The following is a 23614-nucleotide window of genomic DNA, read 5'->3' as shown; positions in this document are numbered from 1 at the left end:
GACCCTCGGCCTCCAGCTCCGCCTCCGCCGCCGAGGGGTTTACCCGCGGCGGAGTGAAATCTGCATAGTGACCGCCTCTGTGGGAGATCATTGGTGCAGCCCCTGCCCATCGCGGCCGATGATTGGTGGGCTGCCCCGCGTTATTTGCATGCCGGTGGCGGCAGAGTACCTAGCCGGTGCGGGCGGCAGGCGCCGCGCAGAAGTTTGCCGAGTGCTTCCTCGCCGGTCGGTTCTGTACTCGCACAGCTCTCGGAGCCGCCTCCTTCTGCTGCCGCCGCCCTGTTCTCTCGGGATTCCTTCTCCGCGGAAGATAGACGCTTTGCTTGAGGGAAGTTGAAGTGGGCTAGGGGGAGTGCCGAGGAGGAGCGGCGGGGGGCCTTTCCAGTGACGGCTTCGAGTCCAGACGCCGGGAGCGTGGGGCTCCGGCCGCCGCGAATCTCGCCCACCTTCCCGCGGCCGCCGGGCGGGCGGGCGGGCAATGCGGCCGCCGAGGCCCGCGGCGCCGAGAGGAAAGAGGGCGGCCCGGAGAGCCTAGAGCTTGTTTCTGCCCACTGGGGGAAGGACGCATGGAGTTGTGAGCACCTCTCGCTCGGCGAGGCCGCCCCGGGCAGGCTCCCCATGGCCGGGACGTACAGCTCCACCTTGAAGACTCTGGAGGACTTGACCTTGGACTCCGGGTATGGGGCCGGGGACTCGTGCCGCTCGCTCAGCCTCTCGTCCTCCAAGTCCAACTCGCAGGCGATCAACTCTTCGGCGCAGCAACACCGCGGGGCGGCCTGGTGGTGCTACTCCGGCTCCATAAACAGCCGCCACAACAGCTGGGACACGGTGAACACGGTGCTGCCCGAGGACCCCGAAGTGGCCGACCTCTTCTCGCGCTGCCCGCGCCTCCCCGAGCTGGAGGAGTTCCCCTGGACCGAGGGAGACGTGGCCCGGGTGCTTCGCAAAGGTGCTGGCGGCCGGCGGCAGCCCCTGTTCTCCGCCGAGGCGGTTAGGCGCCTGGCGGGGCTGCTCCGCCGAGCGCTCATCCGTGTGGCCCGCGAGGCGCAGCGCCTGAGCGTGCTGCACTCCAAGTGCACCCGCTTCGAGGTGCAGAGCGCCGTGCGCCTTGTGCACAGCTGGGCGCTGGCTGAGAGCTGCTCACTGGCCGCCGTCAAGGCGCTGTCCCTGTACAGCATGAGCGCGGGCGACGGGCTGCGCCGGGGCAAGTCGGCGCGCTGCGGCCTCACCTTTTCGGTTGGCCGCTTTTTCCGCTGGATGGTGGACACCCGCATCTCCGTGCGCATCCACGAGTACGCGGCCATCTCGCTCACCGCCTGCATGGAGAATCTGGTGGAGGAGATCCGGGCCAGGGTGCTGGCCAGCCAGAGCCCCGACGGCGGAGGGGCCGGAGGCGGGGAGGTGTCCGCTGAGGCCCTGGAGATGGTCATCAACAATGACGCCGAGCTCTGGGGCGTCCTGCAGCCCTATGAGCATCTCATCTGCGGCAAGAACGCCAATGGTAAGCACGCGGGCCCCCGACCCATGGACGGGGTGGGGGAGAAGTCGGACATGGGTTACCCAGTGGGTGAATTTCCTAGGACGAAGGAAATTCAAGACCTGAGAGAAAGCTTTCGGTTTACGGGTGGAGGAGTTCATTAAAGGGTCTTTCCCGAGATTGTTCTTTCAGCGACTGACTTTTGGAGGGCAAAGTCGTGGTTGATCTTCTACTTTCTGTTCTGCGTCGTGTTGTCGCTACTGGGGGCTGTTCACTGATTGAATCTCTTGACCAAGCCATCCCTGAACCTCTCTTGGCGCGAAGCTTACTGCCCCGTCGCTCTCTGCCTTGCTTGACGGATCTATAGTTGGCATCTCTCCCCAGAGCTGGGCAGATCGACTGTGGTTCTGTCCCGGTTCTCTCCAGTCCAGTAGCAGTAGCCAGAGGGCCCAAACTCTTAAGACTTGAGCCTTGGGTAAGTGGGATGGGAGGAAGGGAGCAGGAAGCCCAGGACCTTGGTGCTGCCACCTTGGGCTTTGCTGGATTCAAGCATGCCTTTCAGGCCCTCTCCTGGAAGGTGGAGTGGTACTGGTGGGTTCTTAACTCTGTGTGCACAGAGCGATGGAACCTGGTGACTCCTGAATCCCATTCCCAGAAAGGGAACCACATCCTAGCTCCCAGGGCCTGACTGTCAAAGCTGTCACCAACCAAGTGAGCAGTTGATTAAAACCCCTGTATTGTATTATATTAAATGCACAACCTTATGGACTTTCCCGAACGAAACCAAGACCCAGTCAGTAAACCACACTATTGGGAAGAGGAGTGGGGGGATGGGCAATGGCATGGTGTCAAGTCCGGGAAAGAAACCATTAGGTAGTTGCATTTCTCTGAAGGATGACATATCTTCAGTGCAGAAGGTGGTAGGGAAGCGCTTGACCTTTTCCCTTGAAAGGTTACGGTGTGACATACATTCAGCAGTAAACTGCCTACCAGACTCCAACTTCAGGAGTCAGCAAACCATCAGTTATTTGGAATGGTACTTTGACTAGACATCCTTGCAATCTGATTGGAAGGCCATTTTGGGGGCAACATTCAGTGGCAAGTAAGTTGTCAGTGGAAGAGGCCGTGTGGGTGTTGGAATGCCATAAAGGGAGTCATATTTAAATGTGGTTTAACATAATCATAATAGCTAAAATTTTAAATTAGCACTTAACAATGTGTCAGTCACTGTTCTTAGCACTTTATATGTTAACTTGAGTAATCTGTAGGTACCTATAGTATTATCCCCATTATACAGATGGGGAAACCGAGGTACCCGTCAGTTAAATAATTAACCCAAGATTACACAGATATTAAGTGACAAGGTGGAATTTGAACCCAGGCAGGCTCCAGAGTTCAAGCCTTTAGCCACTAGAGGAGAAGAAGCAGCTTTGTTTTCACTGGTCCAATTTTCAAGGAGAGTACCTGACATCCTAAGGCCTCATTTTGAAGACAGTCTGTATCTACCAGTGTGGCTGACTTTGACTTTCAAGGGTTTTGTTTTTAATTCTAGCACTGACAAAAGGAGAGGCCTGGAATGGAAGGAAGAGCATACGCCTTTTAATTTTCCTCCTCTTAGGTCAGAGTTGAGGTCAGTCCAGGATCTCAGCTGATAATGTCACAGCTGATAATTGTGTTTACCCTCCAGGTTTGTGGCATCAGCATGAGGCACACAGCCCCAGGAGAGGAAGTGGAGGGCAGGGGGATTTCCATGTGGCTGTCATAGCCCAGGGGGGAAGCGTTCTGAACTTTTGGCTGAGGGGAGCCCCAGACTGAACTCAGAGAAGTGAAGACTCCTGAGGAAAAAAACAAAGGCCTATGACCCTACAAACCAGACTAGAATGAAGGAGGATAATGGGTGACAGAGAAAGCAAAACCCAAACATGCCCTTCATGCAGAACTGGTGCCCCTCAGGTGGAGGAATTTCTCAGTTTTTCTAACTGTAAACTGAGGCAATTAAGAGCAGCTGCCTCTCCAGGGTCCTCTGAAAATGTAGAGTCATGAGAAATTGCTAGAACACAGGTGTCTTCCACTAAAGGGCTATCCCAAAGGGCCCTAGATTTCTTATCTAAGGTCATCACTCCTTGGGATTTTCTTCACCGGATGGGGTTTTGACCCTATAATTTTACCTCTTCCCTCCCATCCTCCACCCCAAACAATTCTTCTTAAGCCATGCGAGACAGCAGGACTCTATGTGACAGGCAGCACGTCTCCGGGATGTTCCGAGCAAGCGTGTCCCTCCATACATTCCTTGGTCTCCAGGGAGCTCTCCTGCAAGACAGGTGACCATTCGCTTCCCCTGAGTTACATGGATACTCATTTTTTATACATGAGAACCTGAGGGTGGCCCCAGTAAACAGTAACCAGGCTGATTTATTCTCTTTGAACAAAGTGCAATGAATGTTTAGTAGAGGCACAATGAATTACTTATGCCTCAAAGCTGACTTCAGAAGGAAGCATAAACTGCTTAGGAAAGAAATGGAGAGAACCTAAACCTTTGTTGTACTAAAATAAGCCAAGGCCAGCAAGGTTACCATCTATACAGCTGAAGTCTAAGTGGGAAATGGCTACGCACGGGAGGGAGTGTGCTGGTTCGAAGTCTTGTCCTGCTGGTCTTCCCTTTATAGTGTATATTTATTGTTGTTATGCCTGCTAATTATACAGCATGGGCACATGCATTTGAGTCAGCTATATAGGGCTCTTAAACTTTTAATGTCTTCCAACCAGGAATTTAAGACCCCTAATCCCATCCATTACTCAGAGTGCTGGACAAATATGGTTTCGCTCAGCCCAAGATGGATGATAAAATTTCTATGGTGTTTATAAAACATGATCTCAGCTTCGTAGAGCAGCAGGAGTTATATATTGCTTGCTCATTTGGTATCTGTGTCCCTGTTTCCAGGGCAATGTCATTAAGTGATGATATCTTCCTTGTGGGAGGTAGAGAAACCACTTTAATAGGGCAATATTTATAAACATGGATCTGGTAGAAAATAGAAACTTCTCTCATCTACTTTCTCTCCCTCTCTCCCTCTCTCCCTCTCTCCCTCTCTCCCTCTCTCCTCTCTCTCTCTCTCTCTCTCTCTCTCTCTCTCTCTCTCTCTCTCTCTCTCTCTCTCTCTCATCGTTGTACATCAGTTTGATACTGAGCATCACTTCGGGGTTTCTTCTTGGCCATTTTTCTTACTACTTTCATGAATGTCCATGGCATTAGAGAAAATCCCCTTCCATTTGGAAACTCTTGGTTAAATGATAGGATTTTGGTGAGAATATTCCTGCTCCAAAGCAGTAACCAGGATGTACATGAAGGTAGCTCTATCATAATGGTAAGGAGCAAAAACTTTGGAATCACAGTGAGGATTTGAAGCGCACCTCTGCTGTTTATATGAGTGACCTGGGGCATATTGCTTTTTTTTTTAAAAATTATTTTGGCTGCATTGGGTCTTCGTTGCTGCGTGCGGGCCCTCTCCAGTTGCGGCGAGTGGGGGCTACTCTTCGTTGGGGTGTGCATGCTTCTCATTGCGGTGGCTTCTCTTGTGGCTGAGCACCAGCTCTAGGCATGTGGACTCGGTAGTTGTGGCTCGCGGGCCCTAGAGCACAGGCTCAGTAGTTCTGGCACACGGGCTTAGTTGCTCCGCAGCATGTGGGATCTTCCCGGACCGGGGCTCAAACCCATGTCCCCTGTATTAGCAGGTGGACTCCCAACCACTGTGCCACCAGGGAAGTCCTGTGGGGCATATTTCTTAACCATTCTAAGCCTCAATTTTGTTATCTGTAAAATGGGGGTTAATAACAGCACCTAATTCTTAAGGTTGATGAGGATTAGGTGAAAGCATAGATTTAAAGATTGTAGCACATAGTAAATGCTTAATAAATAGTTGCAGTTCATTCAACAAATATTTATTGAGCACTGACCCTGCCTGCACCACAGTTAAAAGTGCTGTGGATGAAGTTGGGGGAGGGAGAGGTTCCTCCTCTCATGAAGTTTACAAGCAAATGGAGGAGACAAGGAGAAAATGAACAAATAGGGATTTACTTTTAGCAGTAAGTGTTACTAACAACAACAGAAAATAGTAATAAGATAGTGTGACTGGGGCTAATTTAAGTGACAGCCAAGGGGGGCCTCTCTGAAATTTCATAAGTAGTAGGTAATATATCAATACTGCTGATGTCTAAGGATCACTCAGCAAAGAAAAAAAAAGTGACTGAGGACCTTTCTGAATTATTCAGTTAGTTATCAGCTGAGGCAGAGTCCCAACAATCTCATTTGCAGCCAAGAAATGAAAGGGCTGCATCTACAGCAGGGCTGAAAACTCTTCTAGTTGTAGGATTCATTTAACAGGGAGATTATAGGATGGATTTCCATTGAGATAATCAACTCCAGGAGCAAGGGTTAATTGAGCCGCTAGTTGCTGTTTAATCAGTTTCCACACCTGGGTAGTCTGGGCTGAGGTGGCAGCTTCCCTCCTCTTTGACTGTTTTATTGAAGCCCAGAGAGCTGGTAAAACTGAAACAAAGCAAGCTTTGGAAATGCAAACTTTTTTTTTTCCTTGAATGCCTGAGAAATGCAAGCCAGCCTTGAGTAGTTAGAAGAACAAGGCGGGAATGTTCTGCTTCCTCCAGGAGGTTTTACCTGCCTCCGCGCGCGGGCTGAAGGGCCACCTCTCTGTGAATTTCCACAGCACTCAGGGCAGATTCTTGAACTGTTTCCTGTTTGTGTCTCTCCCATCACACTGTGGACTCACAGGCATCACTGTCTCCCCTGTGCCTCGCATGGGGTCTGGCACACAGTAGGGGCTCCATGAATGGCAGTCAGGCAAACGATTGATCCCACAATACAAAATGTTCAATTCCAGAAACTTCATTCGAAATCCTTCAACCCCCTCAGAAGAACCTTACCCTGTTTCTACCGTGGCAGAGAATTTCAAGTTCTTGATGAATAGAGGCAGCATTTTGGAGTGTACCCAAACCACAGGGACATCATGCAAACTTTTGATCCCCTAATTTTGAGCAGGGTTCCCAAGGTCACCTGTGATAAGTAAAGGTAAATGGGAGGGATTTCAGGTTGGCGGGGGCTTTCTTCAGTGTGCAGTGCCCATAGTGGGCGTTTCACAGCAGAAGTCTGATGGGCAACAGATAGATCCACAGGAAGATTGAGTTGAAAGACAGAGGCACTCAGTTCCCCTAAGAATAGCAATACCAATCCTGCCTTGCCTGCAGAGCTGCCCTAGAGGACAATTTGTTGATGACTATTGCTCAGAAGAGGGTGCATCTATGTTGCACCCCATCTGCCTCCAATCTGAGGAAGGCACTAAGGCAATCAACTACCGAGACATTCCTGGGTCGCACGGACAACACCTAAGGTTCTAAAATAAGCCAGATTGTCAATCAATTATACTCCAATAAAGATAAAATAATAAAATAAGCCAGAGACCCCGGGCTGCGAATCCTCAGGTTGGTCTTTATCCCATTTCCCCATCACTACCTGTCCTTCCCCAAGTAGTGTAGTGGGTGAATGCTTTGGCCTCTGTTTCCACACTTCTACAGCTGTAATAATAGGCGTAACCTTTGCACAGGTCCTTGAACCTTTTTATCTAGGATCTCGCCCGGTGCCCATAAAAATCCATCCATGGGATGCTCTTTCACAGAAGGGTCTCTGGGAGCCCAGGATTCACAGCTTGGTCATGACCGGGCCGGGGCCAAGCCCCATATCGCTCAAGCCCTAGGCCTGTGCTTTTTCTGTGAAGAATCAGGGAAACAAAGGTAATGAGGACCAGGGCAGTATTTTTCCCCTGCCAGTGGAGGCAAGGGTCAGACTCACAGCAGCACCTGCTATAGATCTTGCTTGTTAATGTCTGCTGCATCCGGGCTCTTTACATCCATTAGGCCAGAGAATCTTCACAACCAAGCTGAAGACCAGGCATCAAGGCCCAGGTGTGGGTCTTCCTCCGAAGGATGCTGTGATAGGCTGTTTAAATGCTGCTTGCTGACGGTCCCAGAGTGTGTCCTGCAGGTGCCATCGATTTTAAGGAGCCTCTATTGCTGCTCCTGAGGGGCGGGGAACTCTGCCGCCCAGGGAGGGCCTTACAAGTGTCAGCTGCTGGGTGATCAATAAGCTCAGCTGAACGGCAAAGCTGCCACCTGCACTGTGATTGTCTTCTAACGGCGGGGAGAGCTGGCCCGGAGAAGTAGGACACGCAGGAGGAAAGAACCCAAAGGGAGCCCGTGTTTAGGCCACTGGCCTCAGGGCACTCAACTCACTTGCTCTGGAGTTAGCGGAAAAGCCTTTATGAAGGGGCCTTTGATTTCCTCAGAGTCCGCTGCGGTTTCGGCTGAAATCTCAGTGCCAGGAGCACAGGGAGAGAAGGAATCCGCATAGCGAGCACTGAGATGCCCTGGCTTTGAAGTCTGAGTTGGGCCCCAAGTTGCCTTGCTTCTTACAAAGGCCTGGAGCAAGTTGCTTCAAGTCTCCAACTCTAAAGTGAGGGGCCGGCTCTTATACACGGGTGGTTGTGCCTGCAGGCATACTCATGGCTCCCAGGATGTCAGAGCTGCCTCTGGGTTGAGCGCTGAGAACACAGCACAGGGTAGGGCTGCCCGGTGTCATTCCTGGCGCCCTCCCTTTTGAGTTGTGTGATCCTGGGCAAGGCCAGTGCTGTGCCTTAGCTTCTTCCTCTCTACCAGGATTTCCCAGCCTGCCACTGTGGCACTTTGGACTGGATAACTTTTGTTGCAGGGCCGTCCTATGCCCTGTAGGACGCTTAGCAGCATTCCAGCCTCCACCCGCTAAATGCCAGTAACACCCTCCCTCCCCTTCCTCCAGCTGCCAGTGGTGACCATCAAAAATGTCTCCAGACATTGACAGATGTCCCTTGAGGGGCAAAATCACCCCTGGTTGAGAAACACTGCTCTGTAACAGAACTGAAAAGAGCACCCAACTCGGAGGATGTTTGTGGGATTTACTAAAAGTCTCTGTAAGGGACTCTGCACTGAGCCTGGCACATGAAATATTAATTCTCATCACTGCTATATTTTTGCAAACTTGTGTTGGTTTGCGGCCAGTCGTGTTCACTTTTGCCGAAGTGGGCATTTCTAGTGCAGGGGAGGATCGGGATCCAAATCCCAGCGTGATGAGTGTTAGTCACAAGGCTTTCCTTGGTGACTAATAGGTAGGAGGAAGTTACGGGATCTGGAAAAAGCACCTTTGCACCTTGCTTACTTATGGCTCTGTTGCCCTCAAGATGAAGCAGGCTAGCATTGGGCATTGACATCTGACCCTCCCTCCAAGTTCAAGGCTGACCCTGCCAGGATGACAGTGGTGGTGCAAACTCAACGCTCCAGGCCCTGCAAAGTCATTCTGCTATGGGATCCTGCCCATCGCCGCTGCCAAGTTCTGAGCCACAGGACAGCAGGTGTTTTGTGTTTTGCCGGCCTGTCATGTAAACATACTTTGTGATCTTCTTGCTTGTTTTAAAAAAGGCCTAAATGGTTTTGCAGCTTTGGCAGTAGGCTTGGAGCAGCTTGCGGAATTGGGAGGAGAAGCTTCAGAAACACAGCCCGAGTAAGCCTGAGGAATGCCATGGCGGCCTCGTTAATTGACTGCTTGCCGAGCGCCAGCTACATCCAGGGCCATGGAGGAGGACGGGAATTATCTTGCCTGTCAAGAAGTTTAGAATCTAGTAGGGAAAGCAAAGCATGTCCGTGGATTCTTCCAAGGAAGTGTGGGGTCCCTGCATTCAAATGAGAGGGGTGATGCTGAAGCCTCATCTTTCTCACTGCCCACTTAGGGGTGCTTTTCATGAGCGATTTCACTTAATCCTCCCAGGGCCCTCTGTAAGGTAGGTCTACCCCTTAGATGGGGACCTTGAAGTTCTGGTGACTGGAGAGCTCAAAGGGGAGAGGTGAGCCCTGGCTGGGTGTGAGGGAGGGAGTTGGGGCTGCTTTGTGGAGGGTGTGGCATGTGAGCCAGGGGCACTTGGGCAGGTGGAGCTGGGACAGAGGAGGGAAGGTGGCGCAGAGAGCACGCAGGCTTGCAGGCGGAGGGAGTGGTGTGAGCAAAGACATGGAAGCCAGAGTGTGTGTGTTGGAAAATGGCAAGTGACCCTGTTTGGCTGGAAAGGTTCAGATGCATGATGAGGAGAAGGGCAGATAACACAGTAAAGAGGAAAACTTTCCCACATCTTTTATCCAGATGTTAAGAAGCCTGCCAGAGTGCAGGAAGAGAGTTTTCCAAAACTCATTTTTATAATTCAGAAATGGAGTGTGTCTGCTCCCCAGCGCATCTTAACCACAGCCCCAGACCTCCCATTACCCCTCTTGTTGATTGAAATATTGACCTCAAAAATGCCCCTGGCCTCTGTCCTAGCAGTACAAGTAATGAAAGAAGACTTTACCCGAGCAAACCTGGGCTGAGAGGGCCTGAAGAGCAAGACTGCCATCACCCCTGCTTCTCCCATGCAATTTGGCTTCTGACTCGGTGTTTCTTGCAGGGCTCCGCACGTAGCGTTTCAGGCCAAAGCAATCCCAGTATGGAATGAAGGTCAAGGCTGGTACACCCGTTAAATGAGGCTGTTGGACTGACTCTTGACAAGGCAGGATTCTCAAACACAGAGGCAGAGAGGGACAGAAAACAGGATAAGAGGCTCCCAGAACTTTGGTTATGAGTCTGGCTTGATATCTTCAGTTTACAGTTCATCATTTTGGAAAATAACAGCTCAATTCTCAAAGAGGTTTAGTCACCTTCTAATTCTTGCTAAAGTTGTTTCCAGAGCATTGATAATAAAGATGTCAATCACCATGTTAAATGTTTGATATCGTGGAACCACCTTATAGCTCAGTGCCATCTGGAATGGACTCCCTAGGGTCCAGCTGAATTCCGCTGACAGTAATAAAATGTGATAGGTCATCAATGGCTTAGCCGATAACTCAGGTATTAGACCTTTTCCTGACCCCAGTGTTATAAAGGAATTTGTCGCTTGGAAAAGAGAAATCTCATGAACATTTTACAAAAGTACATATATGGTTATTTATGGTTAATGGTTTGGGACCCATCATTCGCTTTCTAAAAGTGAGCTGGGTGGGGGTTTGGGAGGGGGGTGGTCAGGCCCATGATGGAAAAATCACACAGGAAAGCTGAACTTGGAAGTACCAGAGATAAAAGGTTAGGGGTGGGGAGAGATTAAAGGGGACCACAAAGAGGGTGAAAGAGGTCTTTCAGTGCATGAAAATCATCCCTAAAATTGAGACCAAGTTTTGTTGAAATTTTAAAACTTTTTTTTTTTAGTCTGTACCTTTTAAGATATGAAAAGCAATATTTGCTGTGAGGAGAGCTGTTCATAAACACAAGCCGAGGTTCACGGACCAAGCAAGTCTATGTGCACAAGTGTCTGGGACAGTCCAGTCCAGGGAGTGAAGGATGTGGGTCCAGAAGATTCTGGGCTGGAGCTTGGCCTCTCCGTGACCTGGAGTGAATCACTCCCTCTTCTTGGCTGTTTGTTACTTTATCTGTGGTGTGAAGAGGTTGGACTAGATTCTCCAATGGCCCTTCTGTCTCCGATAATGTTTCCAGACCCCACATGGACACTGTGAAATCACTTTCCTAAGGTCGAGCCCTGTAATTATTATCCTTGGGAAAGAAGCAGCCCAGGATGGAGCTGGCCGCGCTCTTGGAAGATGGTCCAGGTAGTGGGACTAAATGCCATCCTTTTTATATTGGGATTCACTATGATTACTTAGAGTTTTTTCTTCCCCCACTTGCCTCATAAGGATGAGTTCTGTCTACTCTTGGCCAGCCCACCCCACCAGCACTCAGCAGCCGTGTCCAGGTCCTGGCAGGCCTGCTTGGTGGTGAGATTGGCCCCGAGGTGACTGCATGCAGCCGGTGTTTGCAGCCCGCCTATCTGACCTCGGATATTTATAGCAGGGAGCAGCTAGAAAAAAAAAAAAATTAAATATGCTACACCCTTCTTTATACTATGTGGGACAGACAGACATTGTGAGGAATTTAGAAGGCAGGGCAGTGTAATCCAGCAAGATATTTTTAAATGCTCTTTGTTGCAGTTGGCAGGGCCGATTCTTCAAAGGCAGGGAAAGTGAGAGTAAGTGAAAATGACAGGCTGCCAGGAATTCCAAGGCTGAGACGGGGAGCTCAGCACCCCGAGGGGTACGGGTTCTGAACCCCGATTTATTTCAGTCACAGAGTCTGAGCAGGGCTTGGGGCGGTCCCCGCCAGAGCTGGGTGAGTGGGGCACCTTGTCCCTCTTCCCCACCAGCCCGTCCACTCTACAGACCCCCAAGTTGAAGATTATAAAATGTTCAGGAGAAAGCAGAACACGTGGCCAAAAAAGAATGGCTTCTGTGGAAACCAGAGGCCTGGTGCTGCTTCTTTAACTCATCTCAGCAGCTGGGTAAATCACGTTGTATGTGGGGACACCATTTGGAAGCCAGTTGCTTGCAGCTGTTCTTCTGGATGTAATCTTTCCAGGAGGAGCGGGGCAGGCCAGGACTATGCTGAGACCCAATTCAGTAGCAGGTGAGAGGGCCTCTGGGGTAGAGCTGCCTCTGCAAAGGCATTACAGGGACCCCCACCTGTCCAGCGGATGCTTGTAAAGTATCCTGGGTTTTCTACCATGTTGGTCTTGGAGGAGACAGACGGTGGTTACGGTGGGAGGGTCTGGGATTAGGATCCAGGGAGAGGCTAAAAGTTTTGGCTACCTCTGCTTTTTTATTCAGCATATATTTGTCGAGGACTTACTGTGCATGGTGATAGAATAGATGAATATGAGAGACACAAAGGAGGGGAGGGTGTAGGCCCAGTGGATCATGAGGAAGGGTAAGACCTGCTGGAGGAGTCACAGTGAGGCCAGCCAGGCTGGGGAAGACAGCTCCGGACAGAGGGAGCAAGTGCACATGGGGTCCAAGGAGGCTGGCGGGGCAAGTGAGAGGGAGCAGGGCGCGTAGTAGGAGATGCAATTGGAGAGGGAAGGGAGGGGTGGGTAGTCAAGTAGGGCCTTGTAGGCCACTGTGTGGCACCTCGGCTTTCAATTCTGAGTCTGCTGGGAGTCATTGGAGGGGCCTAGGCCCAGGAATGATGTGATCGGATTTGCATTTTAACAAGATCACCCTCTCTGCCCTGTTGGAAATGAACAGTAGTCTCAAGCATGGAAGGAAGCAGCACGACTGCTCGGGACGCCTTTGCAGTAATCCAGGTGAGAGAGGATGGTGGCTTGGGTGTCAGTTGAAGAGGTTATGGATGTATTTTGAAGTTCAAGCCAACGGGACTTGCCAGCAGCTTAGATGTGAGGGATGAGAGAGGAATCCATGTGACAACGAGGTTTATGGTCTGAGCAACTGAAAGGAGGGATTGGCCATTGATTGAAAGGGGAACAGCTATGTATGGAAGAAGGAGGGCTGAGCCAGCGATCTGAGTGTGGTTTTGGTTGCTTGTCTCAAACTTTATTAGAGAGAGATTGAGCAGGAGGGTGGCCTCCAGATCTTCGTAACTGGGAGGAAAGGCCTCCCTCCTTAATCACATGATGGATTGAAACATTGCCCTCCTTTGCCTTTCCCAATGGTAGGTGCCGCACAGCAGGGCTGGATAGGGCCTCAGGCAGTGGGGATTTAATTTTCAGTCTTATAATTCTTTGGTTGATGGCCTTAAGAGCCCCCCTAAATTTTGCCTTCTAGCTTCTTCATAGACAACCAGCAGCCTTTAATGAAGATCATCAAATCCACAGTTTCCCGTCATTAGCGTGGGGTCTGTTTAATTAGTTCCAGTTGTTCTGTGGATTGCTGTGACTTCGTGCATGTGTCCTTCAGGTCTGGGAAAGCGAGTCTCCATTTCCGGGCAGCTTTGGATTCCTGGAAGTCAAGTCTGGGTCAGAAATTTAGCCAGAAAGAGAACCGTCTTGGGTGCTTCGAGAGGGCACAGAGGCCTGGAGGAGTCTCGGAAAGGCATTGGGAGGCTCCAAGTGCCTGTGAAATAGTTTGACCTCTGCTCCTCAGGTAGCACAGGTGGCTAAGAGATGGAATTTGAGAGTCGGCCCTCCTGACTGAGGTCTCTGAACCTCAGTTTTCCTCTTCTGTTTAATGGGTATACCGTGGTTCCGAACTTAGAGTTGTTTCAGGGGCTCTGAACCCTGGATTCACATTAGAATCACCTGGAGAGCTTAAAAAATTTTTTAAAAAAAGTGTGTGTGTGTCTTAAGTCCCCACCTCCAGAAATTCTGATATAAATTATCTGGAGTAGGGCGCAGACCATGTGGGTAGAGTTCTTGGGAGAGTCTGGTGCTCACTGAGCACTGAGACATTAGCTGTTATTCGTGGTAAAAGAATCATTGCTCTGGAGCGTTCATGTCTGCCCCACCCAGGATGGCGACTTTCCTTCACTTCATAGCCATGCTTGCTCCTCTGGTGGGATTACCAAAGAACAACCAGGAGAAGCTTGAACTGTTAGATTTGCATGAAAAGAGCAAAGTTAGATCTAGAATGGCAGTGGCACCATGTAATAATGTTACTTATCCCGCTGCTAAATGAGGGATATTAATTGCATCTTAAAGAGGAGGAAACTAAGGCTCAGAGAGGTTCAGTCACTTGCTCAAGGTCATACAGCTAATGAGAGGTGGAGATTATCATTAAACCCAGGCAACCTTACTCTGGATTCTCCACTCAACCACATCCTGTTCCCTTCCTACCCAGAGAAGCCAGCTGTGATCCCCAGTACATACCTGCCATGTGTTGAGCCTTTACAAAGTTCCAGCCCTCTGCTATGTGCTTCATGTGTATAATATCGAGTAATCTCTATAATTACCCAATGAGGTTTGTATTCCTCTTAATCTCATTTGACAACTGAAGAGACTGAGGCTCAGAGAGGTCAAGGTAGCCTAGCTGGTAAATGACACAGCTGATTCAAACCAAGGTCTGTTGGGCACCATTCCTCACTTGCCATGCTGCCTCTGTCCTCCCCTACTTCTGTCCTCAGCAGTCGCCTGGGTGGGGATGAAACACGTGCAGTGATTTCCTGAGCAAAGAAATGAATGGGTTGGTCCAAGAGGGTGAGAGGAAAAGCATCCCTCGCAGCTTCTGAACAACCGAGCCATTTAGGTGCCTTAAAATAGTAACATTTCTCAGAGGGGTGGCCAACCTGACAGGCCTGAGGGCTGTGGTGTAGGTATTTGTTTCTTTGCGAGTTTAAAGCTATACGCTGCGAAGCACGTTGCTTCTCTTCTATTGCTGTGAATGAAATAACCTCTGAGAGATTGTGTGGGTTGCTTAAAATAGTTTCAGAGAAAGAGCGTTTGGAAGCTGTTAGCTTCTTGAGTCTATTCCCTCCTGATTTATGACACCTTAGAGAATGCTGGGCTTCTTCTTGTTTACCTTCTGGTTTTTTCTTTCCACCATATTTTAGCCCTTGTGTCATCATAAGCCGAAGGAATTTGTCACCTGAAAAAGTGACAGCCTTTCCTAAGTAATTTAATCAAGGACTTTCTACGCATTTCATTTTTTTTCTTTTAAAAGGAAAAAAAAATGAGACGAGGCCATTTGTTTTGGAATCTGTCATTTCTCTCTTCCAGCTGCAGAGGTTCCAAAATCATAGCGATGGTGTTTGCTCTGGGGCAGGAATAATTTATTTTATTCCTTCACACTAAGGCCTGCCTGGGAAGCAGCGTTTTCTTACAGCCTTCCTGGAGTGGGAGCCCAAGACACGTGACATACTATGAGTGAGAGAAACTGCTCTATTCAACACGGCAGACACTAGCCTTGTGAGGCTATTGAAATTTAATAAAAATTCAATAAGGTTAAAACATCAGTTCCTGGGTTGCACATGTGACGTTTCTAGTGCTCACTCATCATGGGAGGCTGGTGGCTACCAGATTGGACAAGGCAGATATGGACCATCTCCATCATTGCAGACAGTTCCATGGGACACTTGGCCACTAGAGCGAGTCATCGGTTGGTCACTTGGGGCCAGCTTTCTGGGTTTTCAGAGGTCTCAAAATTTTAACCATTCTCTAGCCTCTCTGAAGCCCTCTGTGCAGAAACGAGAAGATTCATGGATGTGGAGATAAAGGCCATTGATTTGTGTGGCTCTAACCTCTGGACCCTTGACACGAGGTCAGGTTTTATGATTTCCAAGCTGCATGGCCTGGAGCAAATCAGCCTCTGAAGTTGTCCCTTATCAGTGAGATGGTGATCTAAAAGTAAATGGTGATCTAAAATCCCTCACAGGGATTTTGTGAGGGTTAAACAAAATGACAAAATATGTATAAAACACTTAGCAGGGCCCCCCTGGTGGCGCAGTGGTTGAGAGTCCGCCTGCCGATGCAGGGGACGTGGGTTCGTGCCCCGGTCCGGGAAGATCCTACATGCCGCGCGGAGCGGCTGGGCCAGTGAGCCATGGCCGCTGAGCCTGCACGTCCTGAGCCTGTGCTCCGCAACTGGAGAGGCCACAACAGTGAGAGGCCCGCAGTACTGCAAAACAAACAAACAAACAAACAAAAAAAACACTTAGCAGAATGCTTGACACATAGTGACAACTTACATGTGTTACAGAGTTTTTCATGGGTTTTCTCATCTGAGCCAGGCAGTAATCCTCCGGAGGTAGATATTGTTGCCATTTTCAAGACAATGAAACAGGCTTGGGGGAAAGCTATTGCTACTGTCTCTGCTACTGCTCCTACTAAGGGTAGTAGGACTTGAACTTGAGTTCTGCTTTTTTCCACCAAGGCTCTTCTTTCCTCCTGGGCTGGTTGGATGACCCCTTGTCATAAAGTCAGAGGATGTTTGTTTGAACTAGAAGCTCTTCTGAGCTCACTTTCATTCAGGAACTGCCTATTCCTCCCACCATTTGAGGAGAACTCTTTTCAGAGGTGTTTTGCCTAAAGCCAGGCTGCCACGTCCACTTGGAGAGCGGCCACCAGGAGAGCTCCTGCCAGAATCTGTGGCTCCTTGGAACTTGAAATTTACCCAAGAGATTAAGGTTTTTAGTGCTTCACATGCCCTGTGGTCCTTTTGCATCCTTTGCTGTGAGGACTGAGCCTAAGAGAACTCTCAGTGGAATCCTGGCAGAGGATGGCTTTAAAAGGAGTATCCCTTGCGAAGAGTAGGACCAAAGAGGCCTCGCTGATGTGATGGGTAGAGGGGCCTGAGAGGATGTTTGCTTACACCTGGGGCTTGGGTTCAAACCCTGACTCCACTACTCACTTGCCCAGATCATACAGCTAGTTATTTAACCTTTCTGTGCCTCAGTTTTCCCGTCTGTAAAATGGGGACAATATGAGAGCTTACCGGGTATGGTGGTTGTGAGGATTAAGTGCAAAATAAAGCCCTTAGCCTAGTGCCTGGCACATGGCAACCACCAGGAGCATGCCAGTTGCTTCCAGGCAATGGCATTTGGTGCACTTCCACTTTTAGGTGCTGTTTGCATTTTCTACTTGAGGATGTACAATGTTAGCTGTCTAGTTGGAAGTGGTCTTAAAGTGAATGTTAACTCTTTAAATGAATGTCTAAGTTACATTTGTATATCGTGGGCTTCCACTTGGTCTTATTTTTCTTTTTTCCTTTCCTTCCTTCCTTCTTTCTCTCTTGACGATGGTGGGGGTGAAAAGCATGACTGTGCAGTTGTTATTTCAGTACCTCACCTGGTAACCACCAGCCTGCTCCCCTCCTGCTGGCTTGGGGTGTGCAACCAGCACCACCAGTCAAACAGTATAATCAGACAGAGCCGGATTATTTCTATAGGATTAATTTGTGGTATGAAATGCCCAGGTAGTTATGCAATTGCCACTCATTTGCCCACATCCAGAATGTGCTAAATCTGCCACTTGTAATGAAATCCAAATGGCTTGGAAGCACGTGTAGGGAATTTTGAGTAATTTTCATCACAATTGTTACAAGTGACGGGTTTAAATCCGGGGAGTCCAAAGGCTACTTAGCAATGGTGATGTCCCTGCTTTCCTTCTGTTCATGGTTCTACTGAAGGAGGCACGACCCTCAATGAGATGCTTCCAAGAAAAGAAGGACAAGGGCCAGGATATTACATCATCGTGTTGACATTTGTGTAGTGTGGGCCCCGCCATGGGCCCTCCCAGACTGACCAAACGCCTGTCCCTTGTGAGGCTTCCCTGGCGCTGACAGATCACCCGTGGTTAAAGGGTAACTTGGACTCCTCTGGGCAAATAGTTGCCTTGTTAGTTACTGTGCTGTGGTCTCTTCCATTAGCACTGGGGCCCTCAAACCTCTAAAGAGGTTTGTGTGTGTGTGTGTGCATGTGTGTACGTGTAGCACGAGTCCACACGTCTCCCCCTCCTTCCTAAAATACAGGAACCCCTTAAATCAGTCATTTCCAGGCCTGGCTCATTGCCGAAACACTTTAAAAAATCATACTCCGGGATCTACCTTGGATGTATTAAGTAAACACCTCTAAAAGGGGGGCCAGAATGTCTGTTTTTAAAATGCTCCTCAGGTGATTCACATTTGTGAATCCCATCCTCTATCACTTGGATTTGGGTTTTGCCTTCGGGGCTCCTTTGAGGATGTGCACTGGGCAAAGGTCCCCTTAGAGGTGGCATGTGAGGCTGGTCTGTGAAGTTCTCCTCTGTGAGCGGTGGGACTGCCTAGGGTCACTGCAGGAGGAGGTGAGGATGAGTGTTGCCTTGGAGAAGATAAAGGTAGCCAGCCTCTGCTGGATACTATCTTCTTTAATCCTCTCAACCAGACTGTGAGGTGGTGGAGATGAGAACACAGGCTGATACTTATTGAGTGCAGACTCTGAGATAGGACAAGATTCTAAGTGATTTGCGTGGATTATCTCATGGCATCCCCACAACAGCCTAGGAGGTGTATGTACTATTATTTATTCCCACTTTACAGATAAGGAAACTGAGGCCTGGAGACAGTTTAAATGACTTGTCCAAGGTCACACACAGCATGGGACAGAACTGGGATTTGAGGTTAGTGTGATCAGACTTCAAAGCCTATGACTTACTTACATTTCTGGAAGCCGGCTAGAGTTTTAATCACAATCCTTAGGTTATTGCGAGTGCACCAAATAAGAATCTTGTAAGTAGAATGTCAGAGTTTTTCCAGAAGGATCCTCTGTGCCCTTTCTTTAAGACACTGTCCTTTGGCATTTCCAGCCATGGTTTTCAGAGCCTGTTCATTTCCCCACAAGGCCCAGGCCCCTGACCGAGACCAGCAGCCAGCCAGTTTTGCTGCTGTTCGTTGAGGATGGCTGTATTTTCTTTTTCTTTTTCTTTCTTTTTTTTTTTTTTGCCGTACGCGGGCCTCTCACTGCTGTGGCGTCTCCCGTTGTGGAGCACAGGCTCCGGACGCGCAGGCTCAGCGGCCATGGCTCACAGGCCCAGCCGCTCTGCGGCATGTGGGATCTTCCCGGACCGGGGCACGAACCCGTGTCCCCTGCATCGGCAGGCGGACTCTCAACCACTGCGCCACCAGGGAAGCCCGAGGATGGCTGTATTTTCCTCTGCTGTTCCTCCTTCTCACTCGCTTCCTTCTTCTCTCCTCAGCCCTTGCACGCAGCTCTTCTGGGACAGAGGCCTCGGGTCAGGGCCTTCCTCAATAAATAAGTAGATCAGGTTGTGGGAGTGCCATACTCACCACCCAGATGCAAACTCAGCACAGGCCTCCTCTGAGCCAGCACCCGTCCTAGTCACTCGTACTTAGATGGTTGTCCTCCTCTGTAGACTGAGAGGCGTACAGCTTTGTGATTGAGGGTTTGGATGTGCAGCCGGACTGTCTGGATTCAAATCCTGGAGCCACTGCTCCCTTGACAAATTGCTTCACATCTCCGTGCCTCAGTTTACTTGTCTGTAAAATGGAAATAATACCACCTACCTCATGTGGTAGTTGTAGCGATTAAAGGAATTTACCTTCTAAAATGCCTGAAACAGTGCCTGGCATATAAGTGTTCACTATGTTAGCCATTATGATGATGATGATGACTATTTGGGGTGGGAGGTCTTTGGTGACCCTTCCCATAGTGTGATGGGGGAGCCCACTCGTACGTGAACACGTCTTGAGTGTTATAGTGGAAAGATCAAGGGCTTTGGAGACAAACCTGGGTTTAATCCCAGATAAGCTGATTTTTTTTTTTTTAATGTGAAGCCCCTCTCCCTGTTTGTTCTATTTGTTTTTAACGTATAAAGTAGGGACGACAGTAGCTGCCTTGTGCTGTTGTAAAGGTGAAATGCAAAAATGTAAACAAAACTTCAGCTGGCAGTGAATGGATAGGAGGAAAAATAGGAGCTGAATGAACTTTAGCAACATAATACGCGAAAATAAAAATCAGTCTCAGAAGATTAGATACAACATGATACAATTTTTACAAAGTTAAAATTTTAAAATGTACTGAAACACTTCATCACAGCCACAGTAAATACCGTGTAAAGGCGAAAGTGAAGGTTGGTAAACGCGGGTGATGGGATGATGGTCACATTGTGTCGGAAGAAGGAAAGGGATGAACTGCGGTGTGCGGGGCGGAGATGGTTTGCGAGGCTCTAGCTTTTGTTTTGGAGGTGAGTTCACATTATTATACCTAACCAGAAATGGTCATGAACCAAGGATTATGATAAACTCAATTTGTGTGCCTGAGGCTACAAAATTAGTGGATTCTCAATAGGGGGCCATAGGCCACCATTAATACCTCCTGAGATTGCCTGTCATCTGTCAAAATACCCTGAAAACCAAGCTTTTCCACCTCCAGCCACAGCGGCTTCCACATGAGAACACAGAACAGTGGGGATATTTAAGCTGCCTTATTTCTTAGGTTTGATGCAGGTCTTGGGCATGAGCTCCTGTGTGTGTCTAAAGTAGCTGGACAAAGACAGGGTTGTTTCTGCCCTTGCTGTGCTAGATATAGAGGCTTTCACTGGAATCACTTGAGCACTCACGTTAGCCAGGATTTTTGCTTTCCGAGGGAAGGAGATGTTTGGGCTGGACCTGATGGTATTTGCCTTGGTATGATCTGAGACCTCTCCGCTTCCATTGCCACCACCAAGCATCATGACCTTTGCCGGTGGCTTTTCTGTACCTGATGCTCCTACCCTTAAGGGAAAGGGGAAGGAAGGGGGGGCGGCTCATGAGACACCCCAGAGGTGTGCTTGTAGGTCCCTGGCCTCTGGGCATAAATGATCCTCATGTCTTACCCCTCTCCTCTGAATCTGAGAAAGTAGAGGAGATAAGAGCATAGGTTTTGGAGGTAAGGAGACCTGGTTTCAATTTTGGGATCTTCACTGTGTGATTTGAGGTAGAAGCATTATTTGTTTTCCTAATTTTAAATTAAGGTGCATGAAGGGCAGAATCTGAAGTGTACAACTTGATGAAATCTTCGCCAGGCATATACCTGTGTGACCCATCCAGGTCGAGACCAAGATTTAAAACACTCCCGCCCCAGGGGATGCCTCATGGCCCTTCCCTGTCAGTTTCCATTCCCTTCCCCAAGTAACCATTATTCTGACTTTTGTCACCATCCATGAGTTTTACCTGTTGTTGAACTTCTGGGGGGTGGGTACCTTATCAAACCTTTCTGAGCCCCAGCTCAGTTTCTTTATTTTTAAAAGTGAAATTGTAGTTCTTGCGTTATAGCTTTGAATTGAGAGAATCAAATGAAGCAACACGTGTAGAGCCACTAGTAGAACATTTGTAAAACAGTCAGTAGTCAGGTGGAGGGACTTCCCTGGTAGTCCAGTGGCTAAGACTCCACACTCCTGACACAGGGGGCCTGGGTTCAATCCCTGGTCAGGGAACTAGATCCCACGTGCCGCAACTAAGAGTTCTCATGCCTCAACTACAGATTCCGCATGCTGCAACTAAGACCAAACGCAGCCAAATAAATATTAAAAAAAAAAAGTCAGGTAGAGCTGGTGATTGTTGGTTATTGCGTGGTTGACTTAAGTGTTCATCTGTTCCTTGCCCGGGACGCAGGCCCTTCCCTCGGTGCTCACTGCAATTCCCATGCTTCTGGTGCCCTCTGCACCCATCCACGCCCTGGGACTCCCCGAACACACTTCTGAGATTGTGCCCTCTGTGGCTTTCAGGGTTTCATACTGAAACCAGTTCTTCTCGCTTAATAAGGCAGAGGAAATGGGCAGGAAAGCGGAGTTCTGCTGCTTCTGCCTCTTTCAAAGAGGGTCTGTTTGCTCTATTAGCAAAATCAACAGAGGTGTTGCTGGTGAGGGCTGAGCTGGATGGACTTCCCTGGGTCCCCGGATGCTGGCTTGCCCAAGTGCCCGGAGTCGGTCATCGGTGAGGTTTCAGGAACAAGAGGGGGAGCTACCTCTTCCCCCTCGTCCTTAAAAAAACAAAAAAAAAAAAACCTCCAAACAATCTACCCCTGTGATTGCCTGAAATTCTACAAGTAAAATTTAATTCCTTAGGTCAAGGCTGGGGGGCATGGAGGGAAGCACGGGTGTCCTGGTCTGGGGGGTGGGGGGCATGCTTTAACGAGGTATGATTCCATTTGATCTTAACCTGAATGGTTTTATTGTGTCATTTCCTGGGGGGAGGTCTTTATGAAGGAGGAGGGTTAAAACTGTGCCATCGGTGGTGGGCAGTGACGACACAAGAGGCAAAGAGAGGTTACAAAGGCTAATTCCCTGTATTTGTGGCGTGGTCTAGGTCAGTCTGTCCACAGGACCCTCTACACACATTTACAGAACACCTAAGCCACGTCAAGCGTTGTGTCAGAAGACGGGTGAAAAGTTACAGTCCCTGCCCTTCAGGGAGCAGCTTCTAGTTGGGGAGCAAAAATTAAAGAGGCATTTGTAACGCAGTCTGTTATGTGCTGTACTTGGAAGACCCCAGCCCCTAAACCAGACTGGGGGCACAGGGTTGCTACAGTGCTAGAGATGGTATCATTTGGGTTGAGATCTGAACGATAAATAGAAGTCAGCCCTCAGACATCTAAAACTCGTGACCCACATCAGTGTATCCTTGGGACTCTCAGGAAATACATTTTCAAGGATAACTTCTGCCCACCTGATAAATTTGATTTTATTTTTACTAAACTGTTTGACTCTTTTGCTAGTAGCAAGACTGTTGATTTTTCTTTCCCCCCAGCAACCTTGTAGCCCCTCTGTCCTGTGCAATGGAATTTTGAATCCATGGGTCTTCTGATTCTGCAAAAGATTTTCATTTTCCTGCGAGGTGGGTGAGAGAGGCTGGGTGGGGAGATCCATTTATAAACTGAAGACTTTATTAGTAAGATTTTATGAGTAAGAGAGTAACCCTGCCACAGAACCAGAAGAGAGATGTGTTTGTTATGGAAGAAGATACCCACTTGGCATCCCTCAAGTGGCCAGTCCTTGCGAATGGGGCCAGCACGCCAAATTTCTCCAGTTACCATGGGACCCAGACTTAGACAGGAAATCATGGCAGGATGGGAAAGAGTCCAAAATACACACGGCGGGTATACAGGCTGCAGTTAGAAAAGAGAGCCAGGGAACAATCAATCTATTTTCCTGAACGAGTACTGCAAAATCAAGTGGGGCTGTTTTTCCAAGACTCCTTACATTTTATGGACCTGATTTTCAAGCTTTAATTTTTTCCACATTAAGCAATACTTGGGTTCTTTGAAGTGACCCTTCTGTCTGCTCGTGGTGAGCACTTCTTAGGCTTGTTTTGTGTGGTTTTTAAAGCTCCCAAACTGAAAAAGAACCAGTGTCCTTTTGGTCTGGGGGTGGGGGGGCTTTTTCTCCAACACCTGGAAGGAATATCTTTTTGGTTTTACTACGGCTGTCTCTCCCCTGCGAGCAGCCCACTGGAAACCCAGCCCTCACTCATTTTATGGGATGTGCCAGTGGAAAATAGGAGGGGTCCGCCGTGAGGCAGCACTCCCCGCGGCTGGGCTTCTTGGCAATCAGTGCTGCCAAGTCCAGCAACTGAAGTTTCTCATTCATAAAGAAGCACATTTTCATCCTGCCCGTGAAGTCGTTCAAAGCAATTGAAAAATCAGGAAGGGGATCTTGTACTTTTGCAGATGCAGCTCTGGAAAAGTTCAGAGTGGGCCAGAGTGTTCGCAGCTTGGGCACAGTTCCAGGCCTCCAGAGGAACAATTAACAGGTCGCTATTGATCGCATTTTC

The 23614-nt window shown here is 49.1% G+C and overlaps 1 protein-coding gene across 2 annotated transcripts in view; it reads left to right on the top strand.

The window, feature by feature from the left end:
• Positions 1–214: 214 nt before the first annotated feature.
• ABTB2 (ankyrin repeat and BTB domain containing 2) overlaps positions 215–23614 on the top strand; it is a 182373-nt gene continuing 158973 nt past the window's right edge. For both annotated transcript variants that reach the window (XM_082843790.1, XM_082843789.1), the window contains exon 1: positions 215–1501. In XM_082843790.1, coding sequence (XP_082699916.1) covers positions 619–1501 — 883 coding nt within the window. In that variant the 5' untranslated portion in view covers positions 215–618. The remainder of the gene's footprint in view (positions 1502–23614) is intronic.

The sequence above is a fragment of the Leucopleurus acutus genome (assembly GCF_964270905.1).
Source record: "Leucopleurus acutus genome assembly, chromosome: 8".
Taxonomy (NCBI): domain Eukaryota; kingdom Metazoa; phylum Chordata; class Mammalia; order Artiodactyla; family Delphinidae; genus Leucopleurus; species Leucopleurus acutus.
The sequence above is the reverse complement of the archived record's forward strand: the minus strand, read 5'-3'. Positions and strand labels throughout refer to the sequence as shown.